The 20,905-nt window shown below is 43.6% G+C and overlaps 1 protein-coding gene across 1 annotated transcript in view; it reads right to left on the bottom strand.

The window, feature by feature from the left end:
* Nucleotides 1-2,041: 2,041 nt before the first annotated feature.
* Nucleotides 2,042-20,905, bottom strand: part of LOC147678571 (vomeronasal type-2 receptor 26-like) — a 93,726-nt gene continuing 74,862 nt past the window's right edge. The window contains exons 3-4 of the mRNA XM_086945699.1: nucleotides 3,064-3,187; nucleotides 2,042-2,970 (exon numbers count right to left, since the gene is read on the bottom strand). Of these exons, the coding sequence (XP_086801825.1) occupies nucleotides 2,042-2,970; nucleotides 3,064-3,187 (1,053 nt within the window). The remainder of the gene's footprint in view (nucleotides 2,971-3,063; nucleotides 3,188-20,905) is intronic.

The following is a 20,905-nucleotide window of genomic DNA, read 5'->3' on the forward strand; positions in this document are numbered from 1 at the left end:
CAGGTCGTAGACATTGGCGTGATGTTTAACTAAGGAACGGTAGTTGAGACCAGCGTCGGATTGGTAACGCGGGCATTCGGGCAATGCCCGAGGGGCTGGTGTCCGAGTTCTGCTGTGGGCTGCTTTTTTTTTTTGTTTTAGCAGTCTGGGGGCCATTTGGGCACTGTCTCTGTTCTTCTGATACAGTCAGCGGCCCAGTGGGTGTCTGAGTGGCCTTTCTAGAGGCGGATGGGCGCTCATTACCTCCGTTTAGCAGAGGTATCACTCCTCCCTTTGTCTCTCGGGCCGGCCCATTAATGTCTGCACATACTGAGCGGGGGCAAGGGGCCTGAGTAGAAGTGGCCTCACTTGGTTCTTTTACCAGTGTAAACTAATGCATGCATTTTTTTACACCCCCCACTAAAGTTTACAGTGGGGAGTGTAAAGATTACACCAAAGCAGTGATGAGGAGTGTTTATGCAAATGTGGGCCGTTTTTTTTTTTGCGTGCCCGGGCCGATTTTCATTCCCAATCCAACCCTGGTTGAGACTAAGCAGTTTTTTACTGGGGCTGTTGCTGAGTAGAGGGCCTGGGGGAACAGGCGATGCCCAAGAGTTAAAGCCACAGTGAAGACAGCAGAAAGGACCCTCTGAGGTGATATGTGGAGGGTGTCTGCAGGAGCCTAAAACTCTCTGAAAAGATAAGAGACCCGCTACAGAGTAGGTAATCCTACCTCTGGTGAAACCGGCAGCGTGACTGGCATCTGGCAATGGCCAGGCGCGGACGGGCGCAGACGGGCTTGCGTTTGGCGCACCTTTGGCGCACCAGTGGGGCACCCGCTCCACACATCTGCTGCACGCTCGCCAGGGTATCGGGTTAAATGGAGACAACCCAGAAATGCCTCAAATGCGCGCCCGACCAGCTGACCCTGTTGACATGCCCTCTGCACAATCGGCACTCAGCCGTGACTGAACGGTGCGGAAGTCAGGGAAAAGTGCGTGATTCCTACTTGTTTCAGGGAGAGACAGAAGCACTGCCCTGAAAACAAGGAAGCCTAAAAAAGAAACCCACCTCCCACTTATGAGCACACGTGCAAGCAGAGTATGCAAGAACAGTGAGTAGACATAAAATCAAATAAAAGACAGTGTAGCTGTAAATTTAAAACTGAGAGCAACAGACCTCAGCGCATCCGCTGCATGCTCGCCTTGGCATCGGGTTGAATGGAGACAACCCGAAAATGCCTCAAATGCGCGCCCGGCCAGCTGACTCTGTTGACACGCCCTCTGCACAATCGGCACTCAACCGTGACGGAATGGGGCAGAAGTCAGGGAAAAGTGCGTGACTCCTTCTGGTATCAGGGAGAGACAGAAGCACAGCCCTGAAAACAAAGAAGCCTAAAAACGGACCCCACTGCCCACTTATGAGCACACGTGCAAGCAGAGTATGCAAGAACAGTGAGTAGACATAAAATCAAATAAAAGACAGTGTAGCATTTACAGTGTTTGATTGACTAGCCATGGCATCAACAAACCTTCAAATACAATATAATAACAATAATATATTGCAACAAATAAGTGGTTGTGACTGTAGTATGTTAAGGGATAAAGAATTTTATATCATATTGATGCCACCTGCCTCTTCCTAATTAAATACTCTTAGAATTTTCTATATGGTCTCAGCTAAAAAATGGCATATGATATTCTACAAAACAAATCAGAAATAAGAGCCAAGCACTGAGGAGGGTAAGCATGTCGCAGGTAATTAATTTAGACCTCATTGAAGGAGTCTTTATTTTCGCTGCTGGGTCAGTTGAAGTGGGTTTGGGCTAATCACATTCAAAACATATTGTGAGGTCAAGAGTCGAACGTGCCAGTGGCTACAGAGGTGGCTATGTCTTAAACATAGATGAGGAACAGTGTTTTTGCTGAACTGCTTCATCTTCCACCCAACCTTCCCAGGCCACAGTTGTGTTATTTGTGCATGTCACTCTTCCTGGATCAATCCCTTTTAAACCGATTCCTTCATCGGGGACAAGCAATTGTCAGTATTGAAGCTGAATGCTTTAAATCCTTTTCACCTTCATGCTCTTGCCTGCATCCTGACCCATCAGATATTCCTTTGTGTTGATCTCTGATCTAAACAAGAAGATGTAACATTTGGGGAAGAATAAACAGGAAACCAAGGATGAGCTAGAAGATAAGATTGCAAAAATCTCCATGGCCACCATGTACTTGCCTCGAGTGCTGAGATAGGCTGGAATAAATGAAAGCCATACGCTGAGGAAAGCAAGCATGCTGAAGGTGATGAATCTGGCTTCGTTGAAGCTGCCAGGCAAATTTCTAGCCAAGAATGCCACAATGAAACTGAGAAGAGCCAGAAAACTAAGATATCCCAGCATGCACCAAAAAGAAATGGGAGATCCTTCATTGCACTCAACTATTATCAGCCCAGGATGAATGTGAATGTTATATTCTGAAAAAGGGGGAGAAAAAACCAACCAATGGACACAGAGAACTACCTGAATGAGGGTACTGGCAATGATGATCGTATACGACAGTTGAGGGCCAACCCATCTTCTTAAGTTACTGTTTGGTTTGGTGGCTTTAAAGGCAATGACCACCATGACGGTTTTGGCCAAAATGCAAGAGACACAAACTGCAAAAGTAGTGCCAAAGGCTGCCTGCCTCAGGAGGCATTTCATATCTGTGGGGCAACCAATGAAAGTCAGTGGGCATAGACAGCACAAGGTAAGGGACATGAGCAGGAGGAAGCTGAGGCTAGTATTGTTTGCTTTCACGATGGGCGTGTTCCTGTGGTAATAAAAGAGTGCCATAATAATAATAGGAATCACTGAAGAGAAAATGCTGCTTGCTGCCAAAATAGCTCCAAAGGGTTCCTCATAGGAGAGAAAGTCGGTGTTTTTTGGAATGCACCAATCTCTGTTGTCATTGGACCACTGATCCCAGGGGCATTTAAAGCATTCAATGGAATCTAGAAAAGGAAACATGGAGAAATACATAAGAGCTCTTTCCTTAACAAATTTAATATTTTAACAGAAGGTCACTCATGTGCTGAGCGTCCTACCTGTCTGATTTGATATCTCCCCTAATCTGCATGGAAAGCATTGAAAGCAACAAATTGGCTTTCCTGGTCTGATTGCTTTTCGGAATCCTTTTCGACAGCTGGGAGAGCAGACAGAGACAGGGACCTGAAAGCAAAACATAGGGCCATGTTTAACTTTCATGAATATGATTGGCTGAAGCAGTGATCATTACTGGCATTGAATCATCACAGAGATCTGCTTGAAAAAGAGCTTCTACAAAATATAGCAAAGCTACAGAAATATGAGCCTGCTAGGCACAATGTGAGGCTTTGGTATTCATCTGTAAAATATACTTATTTTCACTTTTCATAATGAGAACAAATGTTTTGCGAATGGCTCTGGTTGATGGGCTTTTGCAACAGGGGACAATGATGGTGATACTGTCAGGCTAGTGAAGGACACGGCCTCAGTTGATAACAAGCCACAGATTACAACAGGCCTAAAGATGGCCAGCATGACTAGCTTACAAAGTTCATTTAGGTTTCAAATCCATGGCTACAGACAGGGAAATGCATCATGGTAACCTCTTTGCCACATTTCCCAGTTATGTGACAAATATTATATTGATCAGGTGGGAGCTTTCTGCATGTCTTTCTATCATAGACCATGCCGTTCACCATGATGGTAAAGGTGGGCAGGTCAGAACATTGTGAGGAAGAGTTAAGCGTTGTGGCGCGTGGCAGACAGGCTGCTCACATGACACAGTTCTTAGTGTGTGCTGTGTGCAGCTCGCTCTGTCAACTTGAACGTGTCCATTAGGACAGTTTGGTGTTTGGCTGACAGAGTGAGGCATTTGCCAGCAGCAGGAGTGGTGATTGATAATCTGCTATCCTCAGGGCTACTATCTTCAAATAAATCTACCTATTGAAATCACCTATGATCCAGTGTGGTTTGCTGTAGCACCTAGCCAGAGGTCTAAGGGCCGGATGTAGGTAGACATTTACCGACCGGTAACGGCCGATTCGGCCGTTACCAACCGGTAAATGGCTATTCTAGATGTAGATGGCCTATTTTACTGAATCGGTAAATTTACAGAATCAGTAAAATACCGAATCAGTATTTTCCGATTCGGTAAATACCCATTCCTACAGAATCAGTAATTCAATTACCGATTTGCCCTACATCTCCCCCCTTCTATTTTACCGATTCATAAATAGCGAATCGGTAAAATTCGTTATTTATGAATCGGTAAAATTAACTTACCTACATCTGGCCCTAACTCTTCTAACTAAGTCAAAGTGTGACTTTCTGGTGACCATGTCAAATTTTATGCAGTAGGACAAAGTATAACACAGACAATGAGCCAAGTAGTATATCACATTGCATTTGCAAAAGGGTTTGCTTAACTGAATTTACAGGCATATATGAGACATATATTGTTCTGAAATCTTGCATAGCTGTTCCTACACATAAGGTCTGTGTCAGAGCGGAGCAATCTATTGCTTGAGCCAAGCTCACACCTTCTTTTGGATGCCAACTTCTATGTCATTAGGACATATTGATCATCTTGCATATGTTTTATTAGATGGGTTCCATTTTCCCTCACAGTAATGTGTATGATTGATTGAAGGGGACATTTGGAGCAAAGCAACAAGACACATCTGATTGATGGGACTCACTGTGCCCTCCAGTAATGATCTGAATAGGATCTGTCTCACGAATATTCGAATATTAGTATTATTTTTTGGCATCAATACATTGTTAGCTGCTGCTCAACTGACCCTGCTAACTACTGTGCTCTTGTCGGTGAGCGGCTCAATGACCTGCCCAATTTTGACGTAAGCCACCACGCTTTGATCACACATATTGAAATGCATATTGAGGCTAACTGAGTGTTACAGGGGCTGGGTGAAGCCGTGTCTTGTTCTTCTAAGCTGTATCCAAGTTTCTCTAGACGATGTGGGAACAAGCTTTGACTACCTAATCTGCTTGTCTTTGAACATCTTGACTCCTTCTTTCATTTTATTATCTGCGATGAACTCAGAGCCCAGAATAAAACAACAATCGAAATGGGTCTAATGGTTCACCACAATGGCTGACAAAAAGGACTATAGAGATATGAAGGACCACAAAGACAGCAAGGAACAGAAAGCTTCTCTCAAAAGGGCTAAACAAGATCTTCCACCATTGAATTGCCTGTCAAGCCAAAACAACCCTTATATGTCAAGAATAAAATGAAAAACCCTGGGAGGAGCTGGCGTAGTGAGACTACGCGGAGGTCCATGGAGTTGGGGGGAACTGCATGGAACTCCGCTACGCTCTGCTCTGCCACCCACCTCCACCCAATTAATAAAAAACAGTTAAAAATTGATTTAAAATTAAATAAAAAACAGTTACCTGTCCTGTGGTGTCCCTGGGCTGCCCTCCTCCTTCTTGCCACCTCTCTCCTACGTGGGGTACATTTTGAGAGAACTGTGCATGCGTGCATGCACGCAGATATGCATTTCTCAAAAGCTGCCTTCCAAGAAATGCGCATGAGCGCACACATGCACAGTTCTCTCAAGATGTAACCCATGTAGGAGAGAGATGGCGAGGAGGAGAAGGGTGCCTGGTGACGCCGCAGGGCAGATACGTTTGATTTTATTGAATTTTAAAATAGTTTGTAACACTGTATTTCTGGGATGGAGCAGGCTGGCTAACTCCACTCCGCTGCGGAGTCAGAGTTTTGCCCTATACTCCGCATTCCCAGCAGTGCGCGGATTGTGCAAATTTCTGCACACTCCACTGGCAGAGCAGAGTATATACCAAGGGTTCAACATTTACCTAATTCTTTACAATCTCTCCTCCCTTCAAAACTGGCACAATGCAACAAAGCTAACACTGATGTCTCCCAAACTGAGTTATCCACCAAGTGAAATTACCTCAAATCCCTACACACACATACAGGTGAGGCTGAATCAAGAATAAGTATGCTTGAAGGTGAAAACAGCAAAGATAAAAAAACTCACCTATGACACAGTCAAACAGATTAGCGCCCTCTCCAGAAACATTACTGACCATGAAAATAGGAACAGAAGAGAAAACCTAAGAATTTTTCGACTGCCCGAAGGGACCAAAATCAAGTGTCTTCATGAGTCTCATTCCTAGAACAATGGATCCCGTAAACCCTAGGTATCAAATTTGTGAGGCCAATTGTAATCAAAAGGGTACACAGAGTTCCCAATAGGCCTACCCTGGATGCAAGAATCCCATGCCTGCTCATCTTCAGACCGCTCAGACTCCAGCACCCTGAGACTATCCTGTCACACATGAGGAAATCAAAATCTCTAACATGGAATGACACAAAGATCAGAATATCCCAGCCCTATGCAAAAAAAACAATTATCAGGAGGAAAGTCTTTTTTAGCCCTGCAGAACTCATTCACTCCTTTGAACATCAGGCTCTTGTTCATCAGCCCAGATGGATTCAAAATCATCAACATGGGGAAGACTTTTATTTTTGATTACCCAACTGAACTTGACTCTTACATCCAAAATCAGCAACAAGACATGTCCTTATGAACAAACCTCCAAACTGGTCCTGTGCTAGGATCATTTGATGACAGTTCAGATATGCTCTCCACTCATTCAGATAAGACTCAGGGCCTGATTATGATGCAGGTTGGATGGTCAATCTGAATTGAATAGCAATGAGGCCCACAGTCCGCACATTCTCCCAACATCTCTCTACTCTTTCTTGATGTATTGTTTTTGTAGATGATGCATCTGATGTTTCCATTACTTTTAAGGTATCTGACACTATTGAGGTGTTTATGTTTCAACTAACATGTAGACGCTACAATATCTAGGTTATGTATGCTAACCATACAACCTAGAGTCTAAAGCCTGCATACACACACCTCTAAGACTCCAGGGATTTTAGCTTACATGTAAGCATGTCAGCTCTTCTCACTTTCCCTCACATGCACTACTTCAATACAGAAGCTGGGCCCTCCACTGCAAAGCGGCTCTTGCACATGTTATCTTGCACTAGTGGATAACAATTCAGATAAGGGGGGCGCTCAATCAATCAAGATAAGCCCACGTCCTAATCGGCTACCTCCTCACCTATCTATTCACATTGTGGTTGGAGGTGAAATCAACACCAACGAATGGGAAGGAGGAAGATTCACTCCACCAGGAAGACAAAGGGCAGTACAAGGGGTTAGAGGTGATAGTGCCCGCGCAGTGCCCCTACCTTCCCATCAACAACAGAGAGTATCGGTAAGAGAAAGTCGGAGTAGCTAGTCCAAGTCATATCTATAACATGATGAGGTCCAGAAGATTAAGGAAAGAAACAGTAAAACATTGCAAGATGCAAAATAAAGAAACTATCAAAGAGCCTACGTATATAAGTGTGGTTCTAACATCCCAAATCTTTGTGCAACTTACCCCGACCCCTGGGCACTCAGCCTCCCTACCTCAGCATCTAGAACAGGGCCCAAATCTCTTCTGGCTGTACAACAGAAGTGGACATTTTAACACTACATGATGAATCGAATACTCAAGACAACAAGGGAAAAGAAATAGTAGTTGATGCACAAAAGAGGACCCTGAGAGATTACTTCAAGAAAAGCAGAACTAAAACTTCAGTGTCAAATGGCCCCAACAAAATGACAGCACCGCGTATACAGTTCTAACAAGCATGCCTGATAGCAGATCCTGTGCAAATCAAAGATCATATATGATTCATGAGCAGCCACACAGGCAGAGCTCCTGTTTACACCCAGATGGTTTATTTAAAGAAGAAAAATACTCTACCCCAGAAACCTTAAGTTAAGAGTAACTTCTCATTCATGGGATGACACTAACCACCAGTTGCCAACTCTACAAAGTCCCAACATACAAAGTTGTTCTCCAATTACCATCTCAAGTGAGGACTCTTCCAATAATCTGAGGCCACAACAGAAATTTAACCCACATACTGACAACACAGAATAAGCTGGAAATAAGAATACTTTCAGCTCCCAATGGACCAGAATTTCTCCAGGTAATATCAAACTACTAACCCCAATAACGCCACAAGCCCCTGTTAACTATGACCACTCTGAAATAATACTAGGAGAGCCCAACGATCAATCCTTATTAGATCTATTATTTATTTGTTATTTATTTATTTTTCTGTTTTATAGAGCGAAAACTTGACCCGTTAGGGTATCAGTGTGCTTTACAGGATTAATAGATTGTACTCAAAAGACATGGAGGAGGAGTGGAAAAATTTGGGATAAAGACAGGTACATACATTTGACAAGACCGAGAAGTCCAAGAGCCCAAGGGTGGGATGCCCCGAGGTGCCGGGTGGGTAGCAACCTGTAAATTCAAGGTGTAGCAGTCATCGGATATAAAGCAAAGTTGCTGAAGGGAATGCAATGCAGGAATCTAGGTGAGGAATTTGCCCATTAGGAAGTTGTTGGCCTCCTTTTTAAAACCTTCCAGAGTCGGAATTCCTCTAATAGCAGGCGGGAGTGAGTTCAATATTCTTGGTGCGGCCCCCAGAGAAAGCCCGATTGTACGATTTTTTCTTTCACAAGCGCGGAGGCTGGAGCAAGAGGTTTCCAGGGGACCAGGAATTTCTGCCTCCTCCGGATACCATGAGTTTTGTGGCGAGAGCGGCAGGGGATTTGATGTGAAGAGCCTTGTGAGTGATGCAAGCCAGTTTAAGTTGAATCCTGGCCTCTAGAGGGAGCATCTTCAGAGCTTTCAGGTGTGGTGAAATGTGGTCAAATTTCTTTCATCCTGTTAGGTGTCTGGTGGCGGCATTGAGACAGGCTTTTAAGGGAGCCAGAGAGATCTTGGGTAGGCCTGAGAGCGTAGAACGTCCATATTTGAGACTGGAGATGACTAGTGCCTGGACTGCCACTTTTAGGTCAGGAGTGTTGAGGAAAGGTTTGAGTTTTCTTAGATAGATCAGGTGAAATCTGGGGGTTTGACCATCGAGTTGATGTGGTCACGCATATTTAAGCTGCATTCTAGGGTTTGTCCATTCATGTATGTCAGTGTTGGTCTTGGGTGGGGAGATTAGAAGAAATTCTGTTTTTTTTGCTTTAGGCTCGAGCTGTTTAGGGATAAGCCATTGGTCAGTTAGCTTCAAGGCTTCATTCAGGGAGAGAATCTCCTCAAGAGAAGAGATTTTGATGTAGATCTGGGTATCGTGGGCATACATGTGGTAGGAGATATTGGCGGTCCCAAGAACTTCTGCTAGCGTTTTGAGGAAAAGATTGAAGAGGGTAGGGGAAAGGGTTGATCCTTGGGGGACTCTGAGAGTGGTTTTGAAGGAAGGACCTAAATCATTTGAGGACTGGGCCACCCAGTCCCATCCTGAGATTGAGGCATTCGAGGAGTATTTTGTGGTTGACCCTTTTGAGAGCCGAGGATAGATCTAAGAGGATAAGGAGACAGGTTTTGCCTTGGTCAAGGGCTTGGAGGGCATCATCCACGATGTGGAGAATGGTGGTTTCAGTGCTTTGTCCAGGCCTGAAACCGGATTGGAAGTCGTTTAGCAGATGGAAGTTGGTAATGTGTTGGCTCAACTGCTGTTGCACACATTTTTCCAGAACTTTGGCATGGAGTGGTATATTAGATCTACTCTAAAGTTGTCAGGGGAAGCTGGGTAGGCAGGGTTCAGCATAGGTTTTTTAAGATAGGGTGACTTGACTGGCTTTTAGAGAGTCGGGTATCGACCCTTGAAGAAGGGAGGCGTTGATTATTGCAGTCCCACTAGAAATGATAGATTGGGAGGCAGAGACTAAGCAGTTTGAGGGGAGTGGGTCATTAAAGTGGTTGTTTGTGTTTAAGGAAGGTAGCATTTTTTAGATGGAAAGGTCGTCGTACACTTTAAAGTTGGATCAGTGCGCTTTTTGAGTGAAATCTGGGGGGGCAGTGCAGAGAGATGAGGCAGTGTCAGAGGGGGTTGGGAGTAGGAAGCTGATCTAAGTTTGTTTCCTAGGGCAGTCATTTTTTAAGAGAAAAAAGAGGAAAATTCCTTGCATGTTATTAGAGATTTGGGGGTTTCTTTGGAGGTTTTAGGCAGTTTGTTAGATTGGTGTTTGACCATTTTGAAGAGCTTGCAGGGTCTGTTCATGGAGTTCCCCAGTTCTGATCTGAATAATTCTTTTCTTTAATTAAGGATGTTCCTATTATAGGCATTTCTGGTCTGGCAGAGAAGTTTTAATTGGGATGCTGAGGGGTGTTGTCTTCAGTTTCTTTCTGTCTGCCGGAGGGTTCTCCTTTCATTGTTGAGGAATCCGTTGAACCAGGGGTTTCTGTCTTTGATGTGGTTTCTTCTTAGCTTTAGCGGAGCAAGATTATCAAGAATATTAGCCATAGTAGTGGTATAGTGATTTGTGAGGTTGTTGTATATTAGCAGGGATGCGCTGCTTATTGTGCGCCATGCCTCCGTCACCGACTGGGTGTGAGTGTTGGATTGATTCAGATGCTTCGTCCATCACCACCCCCTTTTGTATTCCTTTTGGTCCCCATAAGTGTGGCAGGGTATGCTCAGACGTGAGTCCCTTGCTCACTTTGCCACTGGATTCAAGCAAGCCGGGCTGAAGACGGCTGGAATGCCAAAAACCGGTCCTCTGTAGCTTGTTTCTGGTCCAGGGAAGACATGGCTTGGCAGTTCGGGCTGGACTGTTCTCATGAGGCACAGGGTCAGACTGATTTGCATATAGCATGTCTGAACTGGGGTGGCAGAGTGGGCTAAAGAACAGTGATGGATTAAATCCAGATCTTTTGACTGGGTATGAGTGTTTGATTGATTCGGATGCTCCGTCCATCACCACCCCCTTTTGTACTGCATTACAATGAGGCGCACCAATGGGCAAAAACGCCACAGATGCATGACGCATCTGTACGTAAAGCTGTGTCAATCCTTACGCCTGCTTCAAGCAGGCGCAGGGTTTTGACGCAGCATGGGCCCCAAAGTGACTAAGTGAAGTCTTGTAGATTTCACTGAGACACTTTTAGGAGGCATTCCTGCGCAGGAACGCCCCCCCCTGCGCAGGAACGCCTCCTTTTTGCGCAGGGCTTTACAACGTGACGTAACATTGTAAGTACCCCGCACCATGGCGCATCTTTTGCGCCGCTGCTGCATCAGAAAAGTGATGCAACAGCGGAGTAAAAGGGGCGCAAGGGGCTTGTAAATCTGCCCCCCAGTGTCTCTAAGCCAACGTTTGGGAATTACAGGTTGCAGTGCCCTTGTCTTGTGGTTGCCAAGTAAGTGGAAGGTAATAGTATGGTGATCAGACCAGTCACATGGGTTATCGAGATAAGCTTGACCGCTGATTCCTTAGCTATGATCCAGTCAAGAGTGGCACCTTTCAAGTGTGTTGGGAGTGTGCAGGAAGTCTTTGATGGCGTTGACCTGAGGGTCCTTGAGGTCATTCCAATGCAGATTGAAGTCACCAAGTTTCTTTCTGTCTGCCGGAGGGTTCTCCTTTCATTGTTGAAGAATCCGTTGAACCTGGGGTTTCGGTCTTTGATTTGGGTTCTTTTTAGCTTTAGCGGAGCAAGATCAACAAGAATATTAGCCATAGTAGTGGTATAGTGATTTGTGAGGTTGTTGACCATTATGCTATAAGGGGGGAGGTCAATCTTGCAGTGTGCAGCCAGTTTCCCGAGATCAAGGTTCTTAGTGTCTCTTACCCAAGGTTTTTGAATCACAGGTTGCAATGCCCTTGTCTTGTGGGTGCTAAGTGGAAGGTAATAGCAGGGTGATCAGACCTGCACATGGGTCATTGAGATAAGCTTGACCGCTGATTCCTTAGCAATGATCCAGTCAAGAGTGGCGCCTTTCGAGTGTGTTGGGAGTGTGCAGGCTTGGGTAAGAGCTTGGTCAGTCAGGAAGTCTTTAATGGTGCTGACCTGAGGGTCCTTGAGGTCATTCCAATTCAGATTGAAGTCACCAAGGGAAATATCTTTGGAATTGGGGGAAACCTTGACTGTGATGATTTCAATGAGGTGGTCAGTGAAGGTGTCCTTCATGCCTGGGGTGTAGTAAAAGATGTTCAGTCTGCACAGTTGAGTGGCATTGCTGCATATGAAGAGTACAAGGTATTTGCAAGAGTCTGTGGGATCTGCCAGAAGTTCAGATAAGAGGAGGTTAGAGCGGTAGATGCAGGCAATGACTCCCCCTTTTTATTTTGATTGCCTGTCTAGCCTTGTGATATTATAGTTAGGAGAGACTAAGAAGTCTAGGCAGGGAGATGAGGATTTATTGAGCCAAGATTCTGTCAGGATTGATTTGTCAGATTTTTGGCTCAGGATGAGATCAGCAACATCGGCGGCATGCTTTACTGCAGAGCGGTAGTTGATTAAGAGGCTGGACAGAGAGGTGTCAGGGTGTGTGTTGCGATTTTAGGCGGAAATGGGAACTTGTGCTAGGCTGCTATTAATAATTCCTCTGTTGTGGAGAGTAGCGGATCTGTTGGAGTTGATTGCAACGGTATAGATACAGTGTTCGTCACTCAAGTCAAGAGGACTTGGGGTTTCGAGGGCAGATTTGTAGGTGACCTCAACAGGATTGCTGAAACACACAAAGGTCGTGATATGGCTGTGATCGAGTTCAATGCACCCTGTCCTCGACTTCTGTAAACCCTACAATCCACAGTAACTGCATTAACTTATCATTCTGATAAACTTGACTTACAAGTCGATCTTTCAAATACACTTGCAGTATACACGGCAGGGATAGACCACAAACTGGAATGTCTTAAAAACTGATCATAAAAGCACAATCCAATGCTAATATGGTAAAATCAGTATGTTGTTGTTCTGCAATAATCTACAGGCTGTCCTCCCTCCCTCATACCCCTGCTACAGTCCTGACAGAAATCAGGAAACTATCAGAAGCGCTGCAGGACCAGCCTCAGTACCCCCATTCACATCCAACTGATTCCACTGCCCAGACAGTCTCTAATGAGCTTAGGGTAAAGCAAGAAATTAATACAGGAAACAAGGACTTAGTTGCAAGCGCCATCACTCCACTGAAAGACACCTCAGGAGTCACCCTATCCCCGGTAATCAAGCTGAAACCACTAAGCGCAGAACTTACCAACAATTTAAACTAGATAATTAGGACCAAACAGTGTTGAAGACAGAACCACAGACCACCTTAAAGACAAGGCATAGGGGATCCTGGGGATACTGGTTCAGGAAATGGAATAATGAATAAACCACCACAAAAACAACAGCTGAGTAAAAGGGAGAAAAAAAGATTGCCAAAAGAGCACAATAAGTAGAGTGCTGCAATATAATGCATCTTCAGCGATTAATTTCCTAAACATAAAAACAATACATGATCTGTCTTGATAAGCACTGAAAGTACCAATAGAAGCTCCTTTCTGTCTTAACAATCATCCCCAAAGCATTCAGCTGTGCTGACATGCAATGTGACATCCGCACAATGCCACTATAATGAACTTAGGCAAACGTCTGGGCATCAGGGGGAAGCACCACCAAAGAAATCACCACCTTGACCCCAGTTGAGTTAAAAAAGGACTCTGAGCAAGTTTTTTCATCAAATTCTTTAGTGACTGGAATTGAAGTCCCAATAAACCCCATGAGCACGGCAAACATGATCAAGTCAAAACAAAGAAAGGTAGTCTGAGCAACACAATGATGAATTAAAGTTAGGTGGTAAGGAGAGCCTTTGGATAACACTCGCAAAAAACCCGGATACTGCAAACACGTGCAAAAATGTTCCTAATATTTTGGTCTTCCACCCTCACAGTGAACAAGAGGAACATATGCAACAAGTAACCATCGATCAAAGGAGGAATGATCTATCGCAGAAAAAGGACAACAGCAACTACATGGCCCCATGAGGGGTTCCAACCACAATAAGTCCAACATATTAATTGCTATTTATCCTGGAATACTCTCCCCAAGGGCTGCATGATATCTTGAACAGAGAGAACATCCTTCAATTGTTCAACGTTTCTACGGAACTGCGTAATCTTGAAACCAGTGATATAATATCTATTGAATTCAAGGTAAACAAACCATTGAACCAACTTTATTTACACTGGCATGAGCAGCAATCAAGGAGTTTGGCAATATCAAGGTCTGACCAATTCAGCAGCTGGGGTATCAAAATAACTCCTTAAATTGAACTGTGGTACCAGTCGGTACTTTCAATACCTTTGGCTCCTAAAGATAATTCCAGCAATCCAGCTTTTTCAATATTAAAATCGGCTCAAAGTTGAGCTCCTGCATTAATTAACCAATCAGCAACAGAGAAGTCAACGACTATGAAGGAGGACTGGGCCTGGTGCCAGTGGCCCTTTCCGAGAGAAACCATGATTGAAATAGCACCCAACTCAGACTTTCAGTGTGTTCTTGGGATTATAAATGGACTCATCATGAAACCCCAGTCATTGGACGTGATAAAGTTCCTAAAAAACCATGAGGTCACACTTCTTCAGGAAACATGGTACTAGGAAAGCCTCCCAATAGAAGTGCACTTGGAATATAGGTCGCCTCGCTCTAAGATCGCACAATTTCGGCAGACCTATGTTGCCGGCAAGCTAAATGCAAACATTGACCAGCTATCATTTGAAGGAGATTCGATTACCGGTATAAAGATAAGAAGTTCCAAATCAATCAAACAAATGCTTCTGATTAATATATGTGTATATATATGTGTATATATTCCAAGAATAATCCGATGGAGCGCAGAGCTTTCCAGACAGCTGCAAAAACGGACTCGAACCCAAAATTTTGTGCAAATTGATGATTTATTTAGCAGATGGTGTTCCCTTAGTCATCACGACGCGTTTCGCGCTTCACAGAGCGCTTGATCATATGTGTATATATATATATATATATATATATATATATATATATATATATATATATATATATTAGCTCCGACGTTTGTACCACTTAATGCACACTTCAGGCACTCTCGGGGAAAGTAAAAGCAGACTCTTTTAATTATAGCAGACGCGTTTCAGCAGTAGCTTTCATCAGTGCTTTTAAAAGAGAAAACAATGTTCGAATGTTCAGCGCGTTTTTTTAAGCACATTAGGTCTCTCGTGATTGGCGCTTTCAAAAGGTGGTGATTAAGGAAGGACTCCGATGTAGTTATCTTCCCCAAACTGCCTGCACAGCAAGAAAGTATTTAAACAGTCATATCGACTTTGTCATGTTTTATAAGGTAAAAATCCAAGTTCTTACTGTTGCGGCATGTTTTTAGTTCTTGCACACATTTCCGATGTTTTCACCACCAAAGTGCTGCGCATTCAATCCCCTCGCCAAGCCTCCGTTCAAGAAACAGGATGTGTCTGGTGGCAGCAGTACGATTACCAATTGCCATGAATTTGGATAATTCACAACTTGCGTTGACAGAGGCATCCCGTGGAGACGGTTCTCACTCCTGCTACATACCACAGCTCCGATTTTTCCATCACAGCAGGTTTTTGTAGAACTCTTAAGGCGGGTGCCATGCGAATGTGAGGATGGAACTCACAAATAGATATTAGCTCCGACGTTTGCACCACCTAATGCACACTTCAGGCACTCTCGGGGAAAGTAAAAGCAGACTCTTTTAATTATAGCAGACGCGTTTCAGCAGTAGCTTTCATCAGTGCTTTTAAAAGAGAAAACAATGTTCGAATGTTCAGCGCGTTTTTTTAAGCACATTAGGTCTCTCGTGATTGGCGCTTTCAAAAGGTGGTGATTAAGGAAGGACTCCGATGTAGTTAGCTTCCCCAAAAATCACCAAATGCTAGAGAGAAAAGGACCAAGCTAGACCATCTGATCCGGATTATGGTCATTCTATTAAGTGAATATAGAAGTATAGCCTGTCTAATTTCAGGGGATTATAACACAAATCTCTTCCAAGATCCTCCAGATGAGCACAATGAAACATTCATGTGGAGATATAAATATACAACGGAACAAATAAACCCAATCAGCAACAAACACAGCAAACTAGCAAACCAGGTGACTACATGGTGTTGCAGCTTAGCATTCTGGGCTACACAACCCTGAACAGTCACTTTCTCATGGACAAACCCTAAAGTTGGACAACAACACATTTTCATACTCATTCTTTCTTACTACACTATATGCAATATGGAAATGTTTTCTTTGATAGAAAATTACTCTATTGGGGCACGGGGAGAAAGTGATCATCGACCCCAATTACCCTGTCCTCCAGTGTAGCACAGCATGCCATGACAAGCCTGACAACAAGCGGAATATATACAGAGAACCTTAAAAGGTTAAAATGGACAGACTTCTCTACACCAACAATAATGACAACATGTAGATTTCTGTTATGTGCAAGGGGCCTTGACGACATTCCACTCACTACAGTATGGGGGACTTTTTCCAGTCAACTGCTTAAAAAATTCTCATTCATCCCACAAAAAATCATAAGAGACAACTCAACAATCGCATCTGTATAGACTTAGAAACTAAAAAATCTACTTAATTTGCCATTAAGACAAGCACAGAGGTGCCTGGGGGACGAACAGTAATATAACATCTACAAGCAAGCTCAAAAAGCATTTAGGCAAGCAGTATTCCTAGAGAAACAAAGATTTTCCGACTAGTTCTGGACAAAATTAGTCCACGCAAGCATAAACCCTAATCCAAAGGATTTTTAGCCCCTTGTGAATGGGAGAATCTATGGACAAAGCAGTGCAAATAAGTGTGAAGACGAATGCATATTGTTTTCATTGGCTCATCTCAAAGTGTCTAAAAAGGAAGAGGGTCCATTTGTCAAACCCATGCCATCGGTCCTCTCAACCAATCTAAGTCAACTGCAGTCTGCCCTAGGCACAACGAGTTGCGGGACATCTGAGCAGCTAGTATATATGTCTACCTAGATACCATCAATACCCGACACGGAAACCCCTCCCCAGCCAGAGGAGCCTCCTCAAAAGGCACTAAAGGCATCATAAGCACTGACTACCCAAACGGCATGAATCATAACCAGTGGCCATTCAAATTGGGCCCCTGGACCAAATGCCCTCTCTCAGGCCTTATATAAGCAGGATACTGAGTTTTGGGATGAACACCTGGTACCCTTATTTGTCTATTGTTGGTCTAGTCAGCTTATTCCAGAGTCCTGGCGTGGAAGCATCATACATACAATCCACAAAGGTGGCAAGAGATGCAACCCCATAAACTATAGGATGATAGCTCTTTTGGATGTTGTATCTAAATACTATGCCAGTCTACTGCTTGAAGGCCTGTAATTGTGGGCCACAGAAAACCATCTTCTACCTTTTAATCAGACAAGATTCATGGCAAAATCAGGAACTATAACAAATTTGCTTGTGATATTAGTACTGATGGATAAAGCATCGGCCTCAAGAATGCTAATTCATTGCTACTTTGTTGACTTCAAGACAGCGTTTACTCGTGTACCTAGGGGACAGCTATGGTCCAAACTGCAGAAATGGGGATTCCATCCACCCTCTTAAAGGTTAAAATTCACCACCATACAAACACATGGTTCCGTATAAAATTGGGTAATGGATCTCTAACCTCTTTAACTCAGATCTATCACAGTCACTGAAAGATGTTAATTCCCACCCTCTCAAACTTGGAACCTGTGTCAGTAACTTGCTGTATGCAGATGACCCAGTCCTGCTCAGTCAAACAAGGGTTGGCTTACAGAGGCTGCTCGATCGGTTGCTTTCCTACACAACCTGCAATGAGTTGGAATTAAATCTATCAAAGACAAGGACAAGCACAGATGAGACAAGAAAACATCAAGGTGTTGGCTGGCAGTTAAACTATAAAGGGATTAAAAGCACCGCCTCCTACTAATACCTTGGTGTTCAATTTGACTCAAGGTACACCTTCTCAAAACATAGGGATGAGGTCTGAGCGAAAACACTGACAATTCAGGTAGCACTTACAAAGCTTGCAAGGCGGCTATCCGGTTCAAGTCTGACTTCTTTAATAACCGTTATGAAGAGTAAAACTTCTAACTATCTATATTAGAGTCAGGAGATTATGCTGTGGGAAGATATCAAATGAACAACAAAGAGAGAGAGAGAGAGAGAGAGAGAGAGAGAGAGAGAGGAATAAGAAGAAGAAGGGAGACGTCCTTATCCCCAGATCCAATAGATCAGCAACAAAGTGGACTGACCTGATATCGGAATCCAGATACATGGATGCCTCAATGCCATACACAGGAATGGGTAGGTTTTGAAGAATAACCCTTACCCACCAAACTAGTTGGTGGGGTGGCATGCCTCATCATTGGGTTCCCAGCTGGGCTGCCAAATGCAACCCAGCTGTGTTACAATGCCTGAGTTACAGTGAAATTGGGGTTTTTTTGTGTGAAAGGAGTGATTTTACTGCGGTTTAAAAATACCTCTAGGATTCTAGGATTAAAAGCAAAGAGGGGATATCATGAAGATAGAATTAATCTTCATTAGCCCCATAAAATGGTCAACATGTTTCAGCCTCACCAGAGATACTCAGGCTTTCTACAGGACCAAGACTAGTGAAGTGCATAAAAAAATTGAGTGACTACGTGAAATTTTCAGCACACGTGCTAAGGTGCGCTGTGGGTGCAAAGGTGTAGCCGTACTTATGGTTCCCACTGTCAGGTGCAAAAATCTGAAAAACAAAGCACAACATAAAAGACATACAAAACAAGTACACTGAAATAGGAATGATGGCAGGTTTTGCAGCCACTTCCTCTAATATGTGAAGGAGTACTATCAACTGTATACCAGTGCAGCCATTGAGTCGTTCTATTTGATACCTGGATTCTAAGGCAACATACTTCACACCTGGGTATGCAAAATACACATAGTGTTTGCTGAAATATTGCATGGTGGGTAGTGCACACAAACATGCCTCATAGTGAAGGGAAAAACATGTGATGGCCTCTAATCCACAACTGTGGGTGAAGCCATAATAGCATTTCTTGGTGTGTGTTCAATTTGAGGTAACATGCGGGTGTGATTGGTTTAATTAAAATAATCTGCTTAATCGATGTAATATGGTCAAGACTAATGGGGTTTTACTGCACTAAAGAAAACCCGGATTAAAACTTGTGTAGGCAGCAGAAAATGACAACAAAAAAGTGACATATTGGGGAGAATAGTCTTACAGAAGCTTCGTAATTTAGGCAGCTAATAATAATCCCAGAGGGAGAGATGAACAAGGGAGACAGTTATTCTCAAGAGTAGGTCATCGATTTAACCCGGAAAGGAACATGAAAAATTATCACCCAGCTAGCCCCCAAAGCTTACTCCATCCAGGAAACCTGTCCGCTGTCAATACCTAGTGTGGTACTGTTTGGGATCCCAACAGTATTGTGGCGTGGCGGAGTCTCTGAATATGAAAACAACTAGAGCATCTAAAGCCCTCTAGGTAGAGATAGAGGGCATGCACCATGAATGACGGCTAAGGGATACGTTGTCCATGAAAAAAGGGGGGCACAATGCTTGGGAAGTGCTTAAGTAAAAAATGTTGTGTAAAAATAGACGAGTTACTGTTGGTAATGCAGTTGTGAAAATAGAAGTTGGGGATTATTATGCCATGACATTGAGATCGCATAAGTGCTCAAATGTTAAAGGATCTGCAGAGCCGCCAGGGGATCTGCCAAAATTGCTTTGGACACCATTCCATCATTTACATGAGATAAAATAAGGGCGATTGATAAAGAGCAAAATCCTCAGGAGGCCGGGTATGATGAAACACGTACAGTGCCACCTTCTAGTGTGGCACAATTAATGATGCAGGAGTCCAGAAAAATGCACAAAGTATTTCGTCAAAGGATGCAGTCTCAACACATTTTAACATTTTGAGTATGGTTTGAGAGCTTGAACATCTCAAGGCTATTGTAGTGATTATGAGTTCTTTGTACTAGAATGTATGAGCTGTGTCTTGGCAATATCTGATAAGTATGCTATTGCCAGGAACCGCTGTGTGCGTAGCTTTATTTCAGAATTTATTTAGTGAGTTCCAAGGGATATTGTCATTTAGACCTTTTTTATTAGTTGATAGGCAGTAGACCCACCATTGCTCTTTTTCAAAGAGATGGTTCTGAAGGTTATTGGCGTTTTTATCCAACTGCTCAATGACCACCCATTGGAGGTTGTTAGTTGTATGTCCTGTCTCCGGATAATAGTCTGTCATCCTAGTGGTGTTCCACTTGAATCTGATATTGTTCCGAAGCTCGCAAATGATGACATTGATTGTCCGGCTGGTCATTCCGACATAGCGGAGGCCACAGGGGAAGGTGATCAAATAGATCACATTGCAAGAGTTGCAATAAGTATGTTTCATGATGTGCCATGTTTTTCCAGGTTCCAGATTGAGAGTTTTTACTGGTTTAGTTAGATGACACACACTACAGTTCCTGCATGGGAAATGTCCAATAACTTTAAGCCCCCAACTTTACGAATATTGCAGGTTGAGTAGTGGGGCGAGTCGCGGCCAGACTGTCCGTGAGGCTCTGTGCTTTTCTATAGAAATCACATCTGAGTGGGGCTAAGTGAACTTTGGTGGTTCCTGTGAGGATAGCATACCATAGTCAATTTTGGAGAGTACCAGGGATTGGACAACCCATTTGAAGTCTTCCGTTGGAATAAATGGTTTGATTTTCTTCAGATGGCAGAGAGTAAAGAGAGCTCCTTTAGCAGAGTTTTTTATGTGTTCGGTAAGGGTTAGATTTGTGTCGATGATAATACCAAGTGATTTCACTGAATTGGACAAAGAGAGCGGACAGTTGAGAGAATTGAGATCGGATATCCAGGTTTGGATTGGACCCTTCCCCACCTCTTCCCCTACTTGATGCCCCACGCCTACTATTATCTAATTATGCCTTACCCGCAGTCCAGCACAGAACCCTTTTTTTCTTCC

Source organism: Lissotriton vulgaris, chromosome 12 (genome assembly GCF_964263255.1).
Source record: "Lissotriton vulgaris chromosome 12, aLisVul1.2, whole genome shotgun sequence".
In the NCBI taxonomy this organism is placed as follows: Eukaryota; Metazoa; Chordata; class Amphibia; order Caudata; family Salamandridae; genus Lissotriton; species Lissotriton vulgaris.